At 45.7% G+C, this 16,413-nt stretch overlaps 1 protein-coding gene across 1 annotated transcript in view; it reads right to left on the bottom strand.

Annotated features, from left to right (window-relative positions):
• Positions 1 to 16,091, bottom strand: part of LOC306779934 (alpha-2-macroglobulin) — a 33,956-nt gene extending 17,865 nt beyond the window's left edge. The window contains exons 1-18 of the mRNA XM_079272047.1: positions 15,947 to 16,091; positions 14,063 to 14,243; positions 12,980 to 13,136; positions 11,318 to 11,370; positions 10,275 to 10,295; positions 8,418 to 8,586; positions 8,218 to 8,302; positions 7,276 to 7,396; positions 7,070 to 7,184; positions 6,882 to 6,991; positions 5,802 to 5,957; positions 5,350 to 5,583; positions 5,071 to 5,134; positions 4,379 to 4,524; positions 2,759 to 2,908; positions 2,348 to 2,539; positions 1,228 to 1,315; positions 827 to 980 (exon numbers count right to left, since the gene is read on the bottom strand). Of these exons, the coding sequence (XP_079128173.1) occupies positions 827 to 980; positions 1,228 to 1,315; positions 2,348 to 2,539; positions 2,759 to 2,908; positions 4,379 to 4,524; positions 5,071 to 5,134; positions 5,350 to 5,583; positions 5,802 to 5,957; positions 6,882 to 6,991; positions 7,070 to 7,184; positions 7,276 to 7,396; positions 8,218 to 8,302; positions 8,418 to 8,586; positions 10,275 to 10,295; positions 11,318 to 11,370; positions 12,980 to 13,136; positions 14,063 to 14,243; positions 15,947 to 16,029 (2,279 nt within the window). The 5' untranslated portion in view covers positions 16,030 to 16,091. The remainder of the gene's footprint in view (positions 1 to 826; positions 981 to 1,227; positions 1,316 to 2,347; positions 2,540 to 2,758; positions 2,909 to 4,378; positions 4,525 to 5,070; positions 5,135 to 5,349; positions 5,584 to 5,801; positions 5,958 to 6,881; positions 6,992 to 7,069; positions 7,185 to 7,275; positions 7,397 to 8,217; positions 8,303 to 8,417; positions 8,587 to 10,274; positions 10,296 to 11,317; positions 11,371 to 12,979; positions 13,137 to 14,062; positions 14,244 to 15,946) is intronic.
• Positions 16,092 to 16,413: the final 322 nt, after the last annotated feature.

Consider the following 16,413-nt stretch of genomic DNA (forward strand, 5'->3'; position numbering starts at 1 on the left):
GTAAACGCAAACATCAGCATGCTAACGATGCTCAATGTCAACGAGCAAATGCAAATGTTACGCTTTGAATCTGTAAATTATGATTGAGAACATGGTAAACATACCATCTGCTCATCTATGACTGTGGGATTGTCTCCACTGGGCTGTGAACATTGCGGCGGCTGAGCCAGTTCTCGAGATATTTGGTCAAAACCACGAATGTTAACCTCATTCTGGTGCTAAAAGCCAGAATATTAAAGTCATTAAGATGCTTCGTCTGGGAAACATGAATTTCTGTACAAACTTAACATTTACTTATGTCATAGGATTTGCAGGTATTTCGTCATAAACCAAAGTATTAGATACATTTGAATATTGACCCGATGGTTTATCCACTGGGCACCATGAATGTCTGTTTGGTGGATTGCTCGGAACTTTCGCACAGTTAGCAAGATCTTTCAGTAAAAGCTAAAGAAACCATCAACCCCCGAGTGGTGCTTGAAGAACAGTCAGTGGATCAGCGTTCATGGTCGCCTCTGGGGACCATGAACGCTGACTGAAGTATCTCAACAGCTGTTTGGTGGATCTCCATGACGTTTTGCACAATGTGTGGCAGTAACTGTCCGACATCGTCATACCTGAAGCCATGCTGCTCGCGTGACTACATCACTTCATGGGAAATATTTTAGTGAAACAATTATGAAATTATTATTAATTATTGAAAATTAAGAATGTCTGGAATGATATGAAGAAACTCAACGCTTTCTGAACTCCGTCAGAGTTCAAAATGCACAAATGTCTGAAAATAAGAAAAGCGTATATTGATGATTTGATCCTTGATTATTACCCAACAGGAACTAGGTCCCAGATCCAGGTCTCAGGGAAGAATGTCCTGACCGTCTCCTCCTCCTCCACCTCCTCCTCCTCCTCTTGACCTGTCACCAGACCACCTGCACTCTGGAACATCTTGTTGGCCATGGGGATCGGAGAGTCTACGTAGTCTAGGAACACATGAGTATAAAAAAAAGTCTGATTACACAACTGAACTTACCCAACGGACACCAGCTCCCAGATCCAGGTCTCAGGGAAGTACGTTCTAACGGTCTCCTCTGTCTCTGCTTCTACCAACGTCTCCGCATCAGCAATGTCCTCAAACGTTTCCATTTCACCTGATTGAACTTTACAGTGAGTCATTTCTTGTAGGGTCAATATGAATGGTACACATTCGTGGGAAATCATAAAACATACCGCCATAGTATGACATTTCAGGGGGCCTTTCATGGCAGTTATGAGGTTTCTTCACATCAGAGTTGGTCACAATTTTGATTCCTATTTCCTAAGAGCGAGAGAGAGAGCAAGAGAGAGAGAGCAAGAGAGAGAGAGCAAGAGAGAGAGCGAGAGAGAGCGCAAGAGAGAGAGAGCGAGAGAGAGCGAGAGAGAGAGAGAGCGAGAGAGAGCGAGAGAGAGAGAGCAAGAGAGAGAGAGCGAGAGAGAGAGAGAGCGAGAGAGAGCGAGAGAGAGAGCGAGAGAGAGAGAGCAAGAGAGAGAGCGCAAGAGAGAGCGAGAGAGAGCGAGAGAGAGAGCGAGAGAGAGAGAGCAAGAGAGAGAGAGCAAGAGAGAGAGAGCGAGAGAGAGAGAGAGCGAGAGAGAGCGAGAGAGAGAGCGAGAGAGAGAGAGCAAGAGAGAGAGCGCGAGAGAGAGAGAGCGAGAGAGAGAGCGAGAGAGCGAGAGCGAGAGAGCAAGAGAGAGAGCGCGAGAGAGCAAGAGAGCGAGAGAGCAAGAGAGAGAGCGCAAGAGAGAGAGAGCGAGAGAGAGAGCAAGAGAGAGAGAGAGAGAGCAAGAGAGAGAGCGCAAGAGAGAGAGAGCGAGAGAGAGCGAGAGAGAGCGCGAGAGAGAGAAAGCGAGCGAGAGAGCGAGAGAGCGAGAGAGCGAGAGAGCAAGAGAGAGCGCAAGAGCGAGAGAGCGAGAGAGAGAGAGCGAGAAAGCGAGAGCGAGAGAGAGAGAGCGAGAGAGAGAGCGAGAGAGAGCGCAAGAGAGAGAGAGCGAGCGAGAGAGCAAGAGAGAGCAAGAGAGAGAGCGCAAGAGCGAGAGAGCGAGAGAGAGAGAGCGAGAGAGAGAGAGAGAGAGCGAGAGAGAGAGCAAGAGAGAGCAAGAGAGAGAGCGCAAGAGCGAGAGAGAGAGCGAGAAAGCGAGAGAGAGAGAGAGAGAGCGAGAGCGAGAAAGATTTGGTCACTACTGATGAACACAGAATGAAACGTTACCGGTTTTAAATGACCCAGATAAATATACAACTGACCAGAAATGACATAATAAATGTCAACATCTTTTTCAGCATTGTAGTTTTTTAAAGCCAATCAAAATGTTCTACTTTAAAGATGCTGTAGACATCATTCTTCTGATCGGTCGTTCCAAAGTAGACCGAGCGCTTCGCTCGACCAGCTGCATCGATAATGTCCGGTTGTGGTTCGGGCATCGGCTCAGGGATGCAGGGATACGGCTCAAAGTCTTCCACCTCGTAGGAGTATCCCGACAGCTTCAGTAGAGGCAGCCGGCTGTACACCTGCATCGAAGCACACACACACACACACACACACGAGCCGGGGAATAGTTATAACAACATGAACAATTATAGTAACAACATTAATTATGATACCAATATGAACAATTATAGTAATGATAATAATTCTCGGATATCAAGGCATTCATCTTTTTACAATAAAACCTCCATGTTCAGGTGTTAAAAGCGTCGATTGTCAAACTAGCGCTGATGGTGTCGTACAGAGTCGACGGTGAGCTCCTGCTCCGGCTGCAGCAGCAGGACGCTCTGGTCGATGGCCCTGACGGAGCACATGGAGCCCGGGTGAGCCTTCAGGCTGAGCGTGGTCTTCTCCGCCGGAAGCTGCTGGTGAGAGGAGAACTTCAGGGACACCTGAACACAGGAGACACCAACGGTGGAGAGTCATTAGTCTCAGTTACTATAAAACTCACGGTTCAGATCAGCACAAAAGAAAAAAAGGGAGCAAATATAACTTTTACCGATACCAATAACCGATCATTGATGATCAACAGAAACAAATCCCTTTGTTGTTTCATTAGAGCAGCTGGTCTACCACCGTCCCAAAAATCATTTCAACCGACCTGAAGTCTGAAACCATCGAAAATTCGAAATGCCATCTTTTTACTTTGTTATATTAATTGATAGTGTTTTTTCAAATGATAAGGAAATAAAAGATTGTATTTATATAGATTAAAATAAATCTCTTCATTATTATTGTTACTGAAGTATAATAATTTGTTTATAGCTCGTGTTAGGAAGTTAAACAGCTCATAATTCATCTCTAATATCTATTTTATATTTATTCTAGTTTATCACAAAAACTACATTTTACAGATGACATGTGAACACATCATGATAACGTTATAATGTACCTTCAGCCAGTTCTCATGTTCACTGAGCAGAGCCTGAAGGCATCATAATGTAACTGAAGTGAACCTCTGTTGGTTAGCCGTTAGCGGTGCTGCTAACGTTACTGGCTCTCCTCCTGTTGGTTAGCCGTTAGCGGTGCTGCTAACGTTACTAGCTCTCCTCCTGTTGGTTAGCAGTTAGCGGTGCTGCTAACGTTACTAGCTCTCCTCCTGTTGGTTAGCCGTTAGCGGTGCTGCTAACGTTACTAGCTCTCCTCCTGTTGGTTAGCCGTTAGCGGTACTGCTAACGTTACTAGCTCTCCTCCTGTTGGTTAGTCGTTAGCGGTGCTGCTAACGTTACTAGCTCTCCTCCTGTTGGTTAGCCGTTAGCGGTGCTGCTAACGTTACTAGCTCTCCTGCTGTTGGTTAGCAGTTAGCGGTGCTGCTAACGTTACTAGCTCTCCTCCTGTTGGTTAGCCGTTAGCGGTGCTGCTAACGTTACTAGCTCTCCTCCTGTTGGTTAGCCGTTAGCGGTGCTGCTAACGTTACTAGCTCTCCTGCTGTTGGTTAGCCGTTAGCGGTGCTGCTAAAGTTACCAGCTCTCCTCCTGTTGGTTAGCCGTTAGCGGTGCTGCTAACGTTACTAGCTCTCCTGCTGTTGGTTAGCAGTTAGCGGTGCTGCTAACGTTACTAGCTCTCCTCCTGTTGCTTTAAACACTGATTGGTTGTTTCCAATAAAACATGATCAGAGACTAGAAACATGTTCTACTGAGTCAGTAAAACTTTATTTCCACTCTGATGGTTAACTTTAAACTGTGACATTAATCTGTGGTTCATATAACAAGGATCCGTTACACCTCTAGTGTCAGAGTTGATTAGAAGTACAGATTTAAATAATCTAAAATTAATATTTAATTGCATTTCAGAATTGCTTTGAAGACTTGGACTCATTTATTTCAGATGTATGTTGTAGAAAGGTGTCATTCAGCTGGTACCTTGTTCTTGAGGCAGAGCTGAACAGGGAAGTCCTTGCTGTCAGCCACAGCCTCTCCACCGGGCATCACGGTGTAAACCACCACTTGGGCAAACGGTGCCAGGTTAGTAACCTGACGGAGTGGGACGGACAGCTCTCCTCTGTTGACTGAAGCATGAAACAGAGAGACGTGTGAAACTATCACAATATATCAAACACAAATAACATGCTATGTTTTGTTGTTGTCAACAAATCCCCAAACCACAGACTGTATAACAAGTGGACTTCGTCGTCGTGACGTCACTCATTGGTTTGTGGACTGATGTTTTGAGTTCGCCAATTTTGGCCATCGCCATCTTGGATTACGGCTGTCGCCTTGTTGTTTTTTTCTCAACCAGTGAACAGGAAGTGACCATATCTGGATTGAGGAGTGACGTAGAGACGCCGTATACGTCTCTGGTAGAGACCTGTCAATCACAGTAAGCCCCGCCCTAAAGCATCCCCTGCTTTATGGTCTGTGTGACTCTAAATGGACCATAATGTACTAAATGAACATCATGCTGTATTGAAGAAGACTTGAAACTAGAGATTGGGTTTATCAGCTGCCTTAGTTGTTTTATTGTTGATTGTTTTCTTATCATGGGTTTTGCTGACAAGGGAAATACAGTTCATCACCAGACTAATCGTTTCAGTTTAAGTAACATTAGTTTTTACCAGTTCCTGCTTTAACAGCCACTGGGACACGGCCGTGCTGCACAATTCCACCTCTGGACATCACCTACGAAGAAACATAACACATTCATTAATTAAATGCGTACTTTTCACAAATATAGAAATTCCTTATTAGGAATACATTTTTATACACAAGTGCAGTTCCTTTTTGCAAAAAGCCTTTAAGAGAGTCATAACATAGGCAAGATGTGTGATCCAAGTCATTTCCTTTTAAACATGATGTCTGTAATTCTGACAGGAACTCAATAACAAGAGTCTTACCAGGTAAAAGAATTCGAGGACTTCCTGGTTCTTCTTTAGCTCCTCCCCCTGGATGATGTACTGAGCGCGCACCGTCTCATCTTTGCCACAGGCGAACTTCCCGCTCACCTGCATGAGCTTCAGAAAACTACTGCTCTTGGAGTAAAATGGTTCGACGTGGTGGAAGGCCGGACTGTACTCCGGTCTGCGCACATTGCCAACGTACCCCTCGGTCTCCTCCTTCCTACAAGTCGCCTGTTGACACAACAACCACAAGTCAAAAGGTCACATTTCACACCACACTCTTATTATTACCAATGAACCCACACTAAACCAAGAGGTTGTTCACCTCCGACGTGAGCGATAGGTGGAACGTTTCTTTGAGTAGATATGGATTGTATGACGGATGAATACTGATCTGGTTATTGATAGGAACTGAATGGATTCTTCAGAACAAACAAATAGTGACCAACCTTCATATCCACAGTGTCCGTCCAGAGGGTTGTGTCCAAAGAAAATGAAGCCGTGCCTCTCGCGTCTGTAGTGAGCGTTAATTTTAGAGAGTTGCCGGTAAACAGATGCACCGTCTCGTTGGCGACAGGTCTTTTGTCTGGACCGATCAATGTGACCTGCAAAACAAGTCAGAAAAGCAGAAGCTCGCCCTCAGCAGACTAAAGAGTTTATCATTCGCTCAACATACGAAATGATTTTGCCAATCTCCAGCATTCCCAGTAGCACTAAACACTAACTTTGCAGTGCTGGTAATTAAAAGGTTTAAAAGCTAAAGAGTTTATTCCCCTGGGAGTCTAAATGTGTTCAGAAACATTTATGGAAATCTGCCCTTAACAACGTGGCACGGGAGCTATTCTAATGGTGTGTCCAAAATCTGAGGGGTTCATCCTCTGGTGAGCGAGAATGTGATCACTTTAATGTTACCTGACCATAATTTTCTTTAAATGTTTGATGTGTACTGCTGTCTGCTGGAAATTAGGACCTGGTGGTTGCATTCCAAGAAGGATGAACTTATTAGTAACCAACCACAGGAGACCATGAATATGAACCTCAAATTTCACAGATATCTTGTCACGCTACCTTGTCATGGACGTGGTCATGTGGAAAGATTGATATGCTGGCGGTGCTAAAAGCGTCAGGAAAAACAGATTTATCCTCTGGGGATCCTAAATATCATCACCGTAGTCCATTATTTCAATCAGGGTTATTCCTGCTCGGTTCATGCGTTTCGTCCCGGCATCAAAGCTGAAATGATTAAAATGGATCGTAACGTTGTCCTGGAGACTCTTGAGAACGTTAAAATAAAATGTTTTAAATAGAAGTCTGCGTTGCTGAAACACACTTCAGAACTTAAATGCTGCTGAATTCCTCCTCTGGGGACCATGAATGTCCGTACAGATATTGTTTTGAGATGTTTCAGTCTGAACCAAAAAGTGGCAAGCCGGCTGACAGCTTCGCAAACACCAAGGACATAAAGAATATTCTTTATTTCGCTGTGCTGACAGAAGGCTACAGCATTGGTCTTCAATGAGACGGATTACCTTTCCCTCAAATGGGATGCCAGGCTTGTAGGCAGCAGGTACGTCCTCAAAGATGACCTTTCGGATCTTATTGCTGAAGCTGGTCTGCCCACTGCCTTTAAGAATGACCCCTAGATGGTAGTAGACGTAAAGATCACAGATCCATCAGGAACTAGATTACTCAACGATCCGGTCAACCCTCGACCTACCTGTGCCGTACTCCTCCAATTCAGCAATCACCTCGAAGTTATCCTCGTACATGTGCTTGTTGAGGGAAAACTCTGTCATGTTCACAGCTTGTGTGGCACAACCACTTTTATCCGTCTAGAAGATAATAACACGAGTCAATTTCAAACAATTTGTGAAAGAAAACGGCGCTTGCAGCAAGTCAGAGGTTTACATCTGAGGTACTGACCGTCATTCCATACGTCTTGCACAGGTCCTTTTCCTGGTCAGATGAATACCAGTATGACCGGACAGCTTTTCTACAAAACACTGCCTTGACTGAACCAACAACAGGTTTCCCATAGGTGTATCTGCAAGGAAGACGCACAAGGATGCAGAGATGACTTTCAGAAATTAGATTTTAGCATTTTAGGTTAGTATCATCCCATAGACAGCAAGTGTGGTATTCACTGAGAAATTAACACAATATCCATCTTAAATTCTTAAACTCGGACAAACTCTTACCAACCCAGACCTCAAAATCCATGATGGCCGCTACAGTAAACAGTAAAAGAAGTTGTGGTCATATCATAAGACTGTATATAACAAGTGGACGTAGTCATCATGACGCCATCTTGGATTACAGCCGTCGCAACCAGTGAACAGGAAGTGACCATATATGGACTGAGGAGGAGTGACGTAGAGACGGCGTATACGTCTCTGGTAGAGACCTGTCAATCACAGTAGCCCCGCCCTAAAGCATCCCCTGCTTTATGGTCTGTGTGACTCTAAATGGACCATAATGTACTAAATGAACATCATGCTGTATTGAAGAAGACTTGAAACTAGAGATTGAGACATAAACTCATGTTTACAATGTTTACTGAGGTAATAAATCAAGAGAGAAGTAGAGTCATTTTCTATAGACTTCTATACAACCAGAGGAGTCGCCCCCTGGTGGACACTAGAGAGAATGCAGCTTCAACACATGAAGCTTTGGCTTCATTTTTCAGAACCGAGGTTGCCGCACTTTTAAGAAAATAGAAAAATATGTCTAAGAGTTGCAGTATCATTCTGGTTTTTATTTCTTTCGTGAGGAGAATTACATTTTTCAGTTTGACTTTCTTAATTGGCTACCATCCTCAACTTCATTCTCAAACCTCCGTCTGTCCCGTTTAAGTGGGACACTCACTTTCCACAAATCTTCAGCGTTGCCTCTTGGTCCAGGATGGTAATCACACTGGGCAGATGAACCGTTACTTCATACTTTGGCAAAACTAAAGCAAAGGAAACAGAATCAAAAATATTACTGCTGAAAATGTACATAGATCGAATCATTATATCTGGTAAATTATGTTTGTTGTTGTTTTTTTGCGTGTAGCTGCTGCTGACCGTATTCCTTGATGTCAAAGTTGTGGGATATTTGCTCTCCTTTGTCCGTCGAGGCGGCGATCACGTAGCTTCCTTGTACCGCCTCAGGAATCATCGGGTGGGAGAGATCAAGGATGCCGCTAACAACGGTCCTATCCAACCACTGGGCTATGCGGTTTGAGTTGGGATCCTACATACAAAGACAGAGGCACACTGACTGAAGGTTGAGTTCAGAGCTAACGGCTATCTGCTGCAGATGACCAGCAAAAGCAACTGTCAACAAGGACAGACCAGGTACAGTGTGGCCCGATGGAGAGTTTCATAGAAGCTGTAGGAAACATAAATCCTACTCCAATCCGCTGGGTGGGAATTTTTATTGTAAAATCTTTCACATTTTTTAGAGGGCAAATAAAAGTTATGAAAACGAGTACGCAACTTCCAGCTTTGATGTCTCGAGGCCGCCAAAATCAAAAGTTCTAAAATCCTCAACATTGGGGCTTCACAGTTTTGGTCTTCAAAGTAACACAATATGACATGTCTGTGCTGTATGTGCATAGAATTCTATAATTAGCACACAATGTGCACCTTTGCTGCAGTCAAAGCATTTCTGTGTGTCCTAATCTCTAAAAACAGTGAAACACAAAAACATTTTTGTTATTCTGTCTGAATTGTTTTTCCATCTCCTGTTGAATGCCAGACCTCCGCCAAAAGCATGACCATCAAAATCCCTCTCGCTTATCTTCCTGTGAAACTCTTAAATATTTGTCAAGATATATCTCGTCATTAAAAATATTCGGGAATATATCCATACATTTATCTAAATGTTATTTGAGATAAATCTAAATGAGTCCATGTCATCATATAAAGGAGGCAAACTGTTTCTACGTCACTGTACTTCTCCACTCATCCACGATGACTCATCCAGCCGCAGTTTGAAGCGATCCAATCAAATCCCTGAACGATTTGACCGCACCCTCCTGATTTTATTTTGAAGGGCATTTTTTATGCAGCGGAATTATTCCAGCATTTACGGCACTTGTGGTGTGAGTTGTGAAAGTCAAATCACAGGACGATCTCCAAAAGAGAGAAATGACCAGAGAGACATTTAGACTCTGACTGGACAGACTCACAGAGCTGAATTCTTCAAACACTCATTTCTCTTTTTGGAAGATGAGAAAAATATAATGTTATGGATTTTTCACTTCATCCTGAATGAACTGAATTTAAAGCTGCAGCGCAATTCAGTGAAAATATTTTTTCTAAATTTATTTTTTAATCCAGCTGTTATTTTACTTGAAACAAGAAGAACATTTATTTATATGTATTTATAATCCATCCAGTTAAATAATAAATAATACAGAATAATATTTGTTAAAATATAATGTGTGCTTTCTATATGTGATTTGACAGTTTACTACACAGAGACGTTACTACTGCTAGACATCTTGAATATAGATATGTATATATATATATATATAAATTATTATATATATATATATATAGTCCCGGCTTGTCATTAAGGGGTGATGGTGGGTCCCGCAGCCAGACCAGTTGAGAACCACTGCTCTAAATTATAAATCCCAAAATATTCTGTCTGAGTCCTAAAACTCAAACACTTCAAACAGCATTCAGTTTATCTTGATGAACTGAACCTGGAGGAATCAGAAACGTTTTTTTAAATGTACAATCCAAAATATAATGTCTGTTTGTGGAGGGAACCAGTGATGGTGACTTCCTGTTGGACTACAGAAATACATCATCCCTGTAGTTCTCTGTACAATACAGAAGCTAAACAGCTGGCAGGAGAGGCGCCATGCTGGCTTCACACAGGAAGCACCTGAGCCGGTCGCTCGTGGAATCACTTTTAGTCGATCTTACCTTGAGCTCCACCACTTTGTACTGAAAAAGAAAAATGATATGAAAGTGAATAAGCTGTCAATGGAATTTGGACAAAATATGCATTTAGAACATGTGTAAAGATCGTTCACAGAAGAGAATATCTTTGTCCAGCAAAAACCGACAGAAATTCAAACTTCAACAGAAAAATACAAGAAAAAAAAGAGTCATTTGATTCTCCTTTTCAACCCAACATAACCCACGAATTCATCTTGAGGTCTGGGTTGGTGAGAGTTCGTCCGACTTTCCGACTTTAAGAGTTTCTGATGGATATTGTGCTGTTAACACCACGGCCTACGGGACCACAGTAACCTGAGTCAATCTAAGTTCCTCACTCATCCTCAGACTGAACATGGTCACTTCTGTTCATCAGTTGCAAAACAACAACACGGCGACGGTCGTAATCAAAGATGAAAACGGCGAAATCGTCGAACTCGAGCCTTCAAAACGTCAGTCCACAAACCGAAGGGTAAGATCACCATGACGACGTCCACTTCTTATTCAGTCTGTGGTGTTAAGTCACGTGACCGTGTGAAGCGTTGCTCATCTCGTTCAGACGTTCAGACGTTCAGATGGAAGAGCTGCGGTCGGGAAGTGATCGCTTCCTGACAGGATGCTCCAGCTTCATCGCTTCCTGTGCGACCGTTTCAAACCTTCTCTCATCGTACGACACATTTGATGAATTTGGCCGCACAGCATCTCCAACACAACGGAGAAGGCCCTGAGCCCCGTATTGATTCAGATGTTTGGGTCAGATGCAGTGTGTGCCAAATGAACTCTGACAGCATGTTTATCACACGACTCCACACAGCGCTTCACGCCCACGCCGTCTTCTACACCAACAAACAGCCTCCTGTCACCGCCCACTCTCCTCAACCAAAATAGACCTCGCTCCTCAGACTCACCGCCGGCTCGGCAGAAATCACACCACACTGCAGAAGTTCACTGCCTGGATTATCCCACGCGTGGTACGATATCATCATCACTTTCAAGGGCAAATAAATAAATAAACAAATCAAACTCACCACTCGATCCACAGGGAGGAAAGTAGCGTCCATGGAGACAATTCGGAACTGGACTTTAAAGAAAAGACAGAAAAACCGTGTTTAAAAACAACAAAACAATAAAAACATTCGTTCAACATCCATCAAATCACAATTAATAGCCCACAACAATTTAGTAGAATGTATTTTTAAGTGTTTGGAGTCTTTCTCTACTTCATTTGAAGAAACCCTTTCACCCAAAATGACCGTCTGTACATCAGACGTACAGTACGCCGGTCCAGCGTCCTCTCGGGTCTTGACCTGAACCCTCAGGGACTCACTGACGGCTCCTGGTGAGTGTTTGACTGTGAGGCCTTGAAACAGGGTCAATAGGAATGGGACGGCACTTTGCTGAGACATACCACGTCACCGTGACAACGTCACCTTATTGTGGGTATTTATTCTCACTTTTTACTCCCTGACTTGAACGTCTTCCAGGCTCTTTCCTCACGAGATGAGGTGCATGTTTCAGGCTGAACACACATGAGCCGTCCTCTCTGTCTCCGTGCTTCTACTGGTAACCCCGTGTTCTACGGCACATTGCTGTGAATTGTGGGCAGTGACCGTCGGGGCAAAGTCTGCAGAAATGCGGATTTACGGAAAGAGTTCATAACAGGACTCAAAATGTCAGAGAGAGATTCAAACTCTGGAGGATCCGACAGTCGGACAGAACCAAACCCTCACAGGCTTTGTGGGGGCGTGCAGCAAAGTCCATGAGTGTTCAGTGATCAGTCATCCCGTCTTTCCTTGAATTCTTTCAACAAATATCGTTTTTCACTCACGCCTCCGCGGCGAATCAACAAACAGAAAAGTCAATTTCACAACAGCAAAACCACATGGAACCGACCGGTGCAGAATAATCACGTCTCATTCGTCCAGCCAGACGCTCACTCCTTCACAAACACCTTTAAAACTCTTCACCACATTCTCGTGCACGGACCTCCTCAGGCGCTGGAGGAGACCAGACACCGAGCAACGAGGTGAACATTGGACTTCATCGAATGTCCAGAAACACAACTCAAAATGAAAGCTCGTGTTGCTCCCCATCTTTTGGAGACGTAGACAGACAAACGTATGTTTTATGTGTGCAGCATGCATGTTTGCTACACTGATGGTCAACGATGTCAGTGTTGAGTTCACGGCTCGTTTCCGTTGCGTTCGACTGGATGAACGCGTTGGATTCTTCTGCACCAGCTGCTTGAGGTTGTACATGTTTTGATGTCCTTTTTGTGAAAAGCTCTCCATGTTTTAAATCTTCTTTCACTTTTGAAATTCTTGAAGAATTCAAATGAACTGAGTGAGTAGTTGATGTACAGAAGGTCATCTTGTGGTTGAAGTCTTCCCCAAAATTAAAGAAAAAACGAAATACATTGTATTTTTAAAAAAGGTCTGTGAGATTTTGATTGTGATGGATGTTTTTAGATTTTCTCTTGAACACAACCTCCACCAAGAACTCTTGAGGAACTACCCTTCCTGCGGGTGCTGGATACAGACGGCATCCCTAAAGCAGCGGCTCAGCATCATGCAGATGGAGTCGTGGAGACCAGAATTGTGCAAATGCAGCTGAATCAGTAAGCGGCGCGGTGGTGCTGACGCGGGCCACATGAACAGTACGACTGCATCCTCCACAGAGGCAACACTCACCCGTCTGGCCGGGTTTGTAGATGGGTTTGTCGGTCTGGATGATGTGGATGAAAGCAGGAGGCTCGATGCGGATTTTGGTCCTCTTGCTCATCGAGGCGCTCGCACCCTGAATGGTGACGCTGACGGTTGCTACGGTACTGAAGTGCACGGTAGGGACCTGCAGAAAACAAGAAAAGACAACATGCATCTGTCAGAGAGGACGTTGGAAGCTTTTAAAATGGCGATTTCTGCACTTTTCCAGATTGTACATTTCGTTTTTTTCGCTGTTCAAACATCTGGTCAATGATGACAAAAACAGCTGGGAAGCAAATCCATCCGAGTTCTGCTGAAATTGAGCGAAACAGCATCATACTTGTGTAGCATATGTTCTTGCTAATGGAGCTGCTGAACAGGGACCGCTTCAACATGGGGGGTTGGGGGTAGGGGTTGGGGGGTTAGGGGGTAGGGGGTAGAGGGGTTGGGGGGTAGGGGGGTTGGGGTTGGGGGGTAGGGGGGTTGGGGGGTAGGGGGGTAGGGGGGTTTGGGGGTAGGGGTTGGGGGGGTTGGGGGGTTGGGGGTAGGGGGTAGAGGGGTTGGGGGGTAGGGGGGTTGGGGGGTAGGGGGGTTGGGGTTGGGGGGTAGGGGGGTAGGGGGGTTGGGGTAGGGGGGTTGGGGGGTAGGGGGTTGGGGGGTAGGGGGGTTGGGGGTAGAGGGGTTGGGGTGTTTGGGGGGTTGGGGGTTGGGGGGAGATAGTCCAGAGGAATGCAGGTACATATCTAGCCTTTGGCAGAAAGCAGCCTTTGTTTAGTCGCAGACTAATGCCAGACTCGGTCTGCCAGCAGCGGGGGGGGGGGGGGGGGGTGAGAGTAAGCGCTATTGTCACAGAGCTGATTGGGGTCGGCGGGTCGGTCCATCGATGTGGAGCCAGGCCCTCCAGTAAGTTGCATAACAGCGGTTTACAGCGGAGCGATGACTCAGAGTGTGTTGGTTCAAGGCTACCTGGGAGCCTCTTGGACGCATTTAACCACTAAAGACCTCTGAGGTCTGCCCCTCAGCCCAAAGAGCAGAATGCTCGTTAGCCGTGGCCACACGTGTCGGTCAGACCTGGAAGCTCAGGCAGCGGTAGAAGTCCTCGCTGACGTTCTCCTCCAGAATGGCGGTTCTGCCAGAGCGCAGCTCCAGGGCGACGGTCAGAGTGACGGGCTCCTGGGGGCCGTGGATCTGAGCACACAGGGTCTCCTGCTTCCCTCCTCTCACCTGGGAGCTCACAGTCACCGCGAAAATACTGCAGGGAGAGAAAAAGAGAAAAGGACACGAGCTGCAGATCTGAACAAAACAATACAAACAAAGACCTGTAGTCCCCTCTGCGTACGGCTCATCTGGAGGGCCTTGGATGCAGAACATGATGTGGTGTCTGATGCTTCGTTGACGCTTTGCCACAGTCTACTCAATACGTGTGGAAGTGTTCAGATCACTTTGGTTGTAATAAGTTGGAGTCTCGGGAATCGTGCAAGAGAGGCCGACATAACTTTAACTTTCCATCCCCGTCACGTGTCACTTCACAAATAAATGTATTCATGAAGATATTATGGTTGTTGTTGTTGTTGTTGTGTCTTTCTAGCCAAACAGCTACCCGTGGCGCTAACGTAGCAGCTAGGTGGCTCACGCTAACGATCTGTGGCCTTGCTGAGCGCGTGATTGGCTCGGGGTGGCTGTGAGGGCAGGACCTCCATACCCGCTGCTCCAGCTCCGCCCAATCACCGCTCCGCAGATCTCAAGATGGCCGCTCCCGTATATCAGGGATGTTTTGGCTTCTTTTTTTACAGGATGAAATGAAGATGCATCATCCATCTATGACACAAACTCACTCTGCCCTACCAACCAGGGACACAACCAGCAACGAGCTGGTGAACACACTGGAGCGTTTAACACCTTTCTCAAGAGGCGAGTGAATATTGGACTTAAATTCATCCAATGTCCGGAAACACAACTCCAGATGAATGCTCATGTTGCTGCCGGTCTGTTGGAGCCGTAAACAGACACACGTATGTTCGCTGTGTTGATTTAAACGACGATGGCAGCGTCGTGTTTCCAGCTGGTTTCCGTTGCAGGTTGAAATGTGCAACAAAGACCAGCGGTAGAAAGTAACTCAGTACATTTACTCAAGCGCTGCAGTTTTGATGCATTTGTACTTTCACTGTGTGCTACTTTATACTTCACTCCATTTCAGAAGGACATTTGTAGAAATAGAACATCAGTCACAAAGCAAGTACTTTTCATCAGTAAATCATCAGCATTGACGTGTGCTGGTATTTGATTGGTTCTTGTGGATCACATGGACGGAGGCTCTGCTGTGAGGCTGGTTGGCTCACAGGCCTGCCAGTGAGAACACCTTCCATTGACTTGTGCTCGCTGCTGCTGAGAACATCGATGCTGTTTTGACCAGTTGCACAATGATGAGAAGTCATTGGACTCTGACACAAAAACGATGAGAGGCGTTTGAATTCTGGTAAACACACAAAACAAAGGTCAGAAGAGCATCAACATGAAGAGGAGTTTAGTTTGTGAAGCAAAGATCTCTTAAAGAACAGTGGTCACCGCTTTACATTCACCAACAAACACAGCACACGTCAGCCATTGTTCCCACGTTCAGCAGAGAAGAGCTGCTTATTAATCAAACAGTTAATAAGTGGTAGGACACGCACGCGCACACACACACACACACACACACACTGCAGAACAGTATCTGAAGGCCACCACTGGACTCTCTGCTGGATTTTGGTCCTTCGTGATTCCGCAACAACACATAAAAAACATCGAACTTTTGACTTCATCACGTGCAGCTGCGTCTCCTGCAAAAACACTGGCGCGCGCGCGCACTTGGCGTCCTCTGGCGTGACGCACGAAGCAAACTTTTTGTTTTTTGCAGAAAAACACGAGAAGTTTTTGTTGATAAAAACGCATTTTTTCTTCTTATTTTTTACTCACGTGTCATTGAAGAGGGCCGCCCGCGCAGTTTGCACGAGCGCTGAGGCGATGACGAGCACGAGCGTTCGGAGGACAGGTGCCATGTCTGCGGCGCGCAGTCGGTGCGTTTCGAGCGGGCAGCTTCCAGCCTGCAGCGGGCCTGGAGTCACGGAGAGGCGGACGGACTGAGTCGGATGTGCCGGGGCAAGTTGCACCAACGAAGGGGGGGTTTGCTGTTTATACCCCCACACCCCCACCTCCCTCTGGAGTCACTCCCCCCCCAAATCCGTTGGACCTTTGCAGCCTCCTCCCTGTTCCCGAAAGAGGTTCACTTCCCAAAAAAGCCGAATCAATGATCCTGCTGCCAGAAGTCCACTCCTCCAGGGATGGGGGGGGGGGGGGGGGGGGACATACAGGAGCCATTGTCTGATCCAGCATCATGACCGAGCAATGTAAACACAGTTGAGCAACAAGAGGCCTGACTGATG

Source organism: Melanostigma gelatinosum, assembly GCF_949748355.1.
Source record: "Melanostigma gelatinosum genome assembly, chromosome: 7".
NCBI classification, from domain to species: Eukaryota; Metazoa; Chordata; class Actinopteri; order Perciformes; family Zoarcidae; genus Melanostigma; species Melanostigma gelatinosum.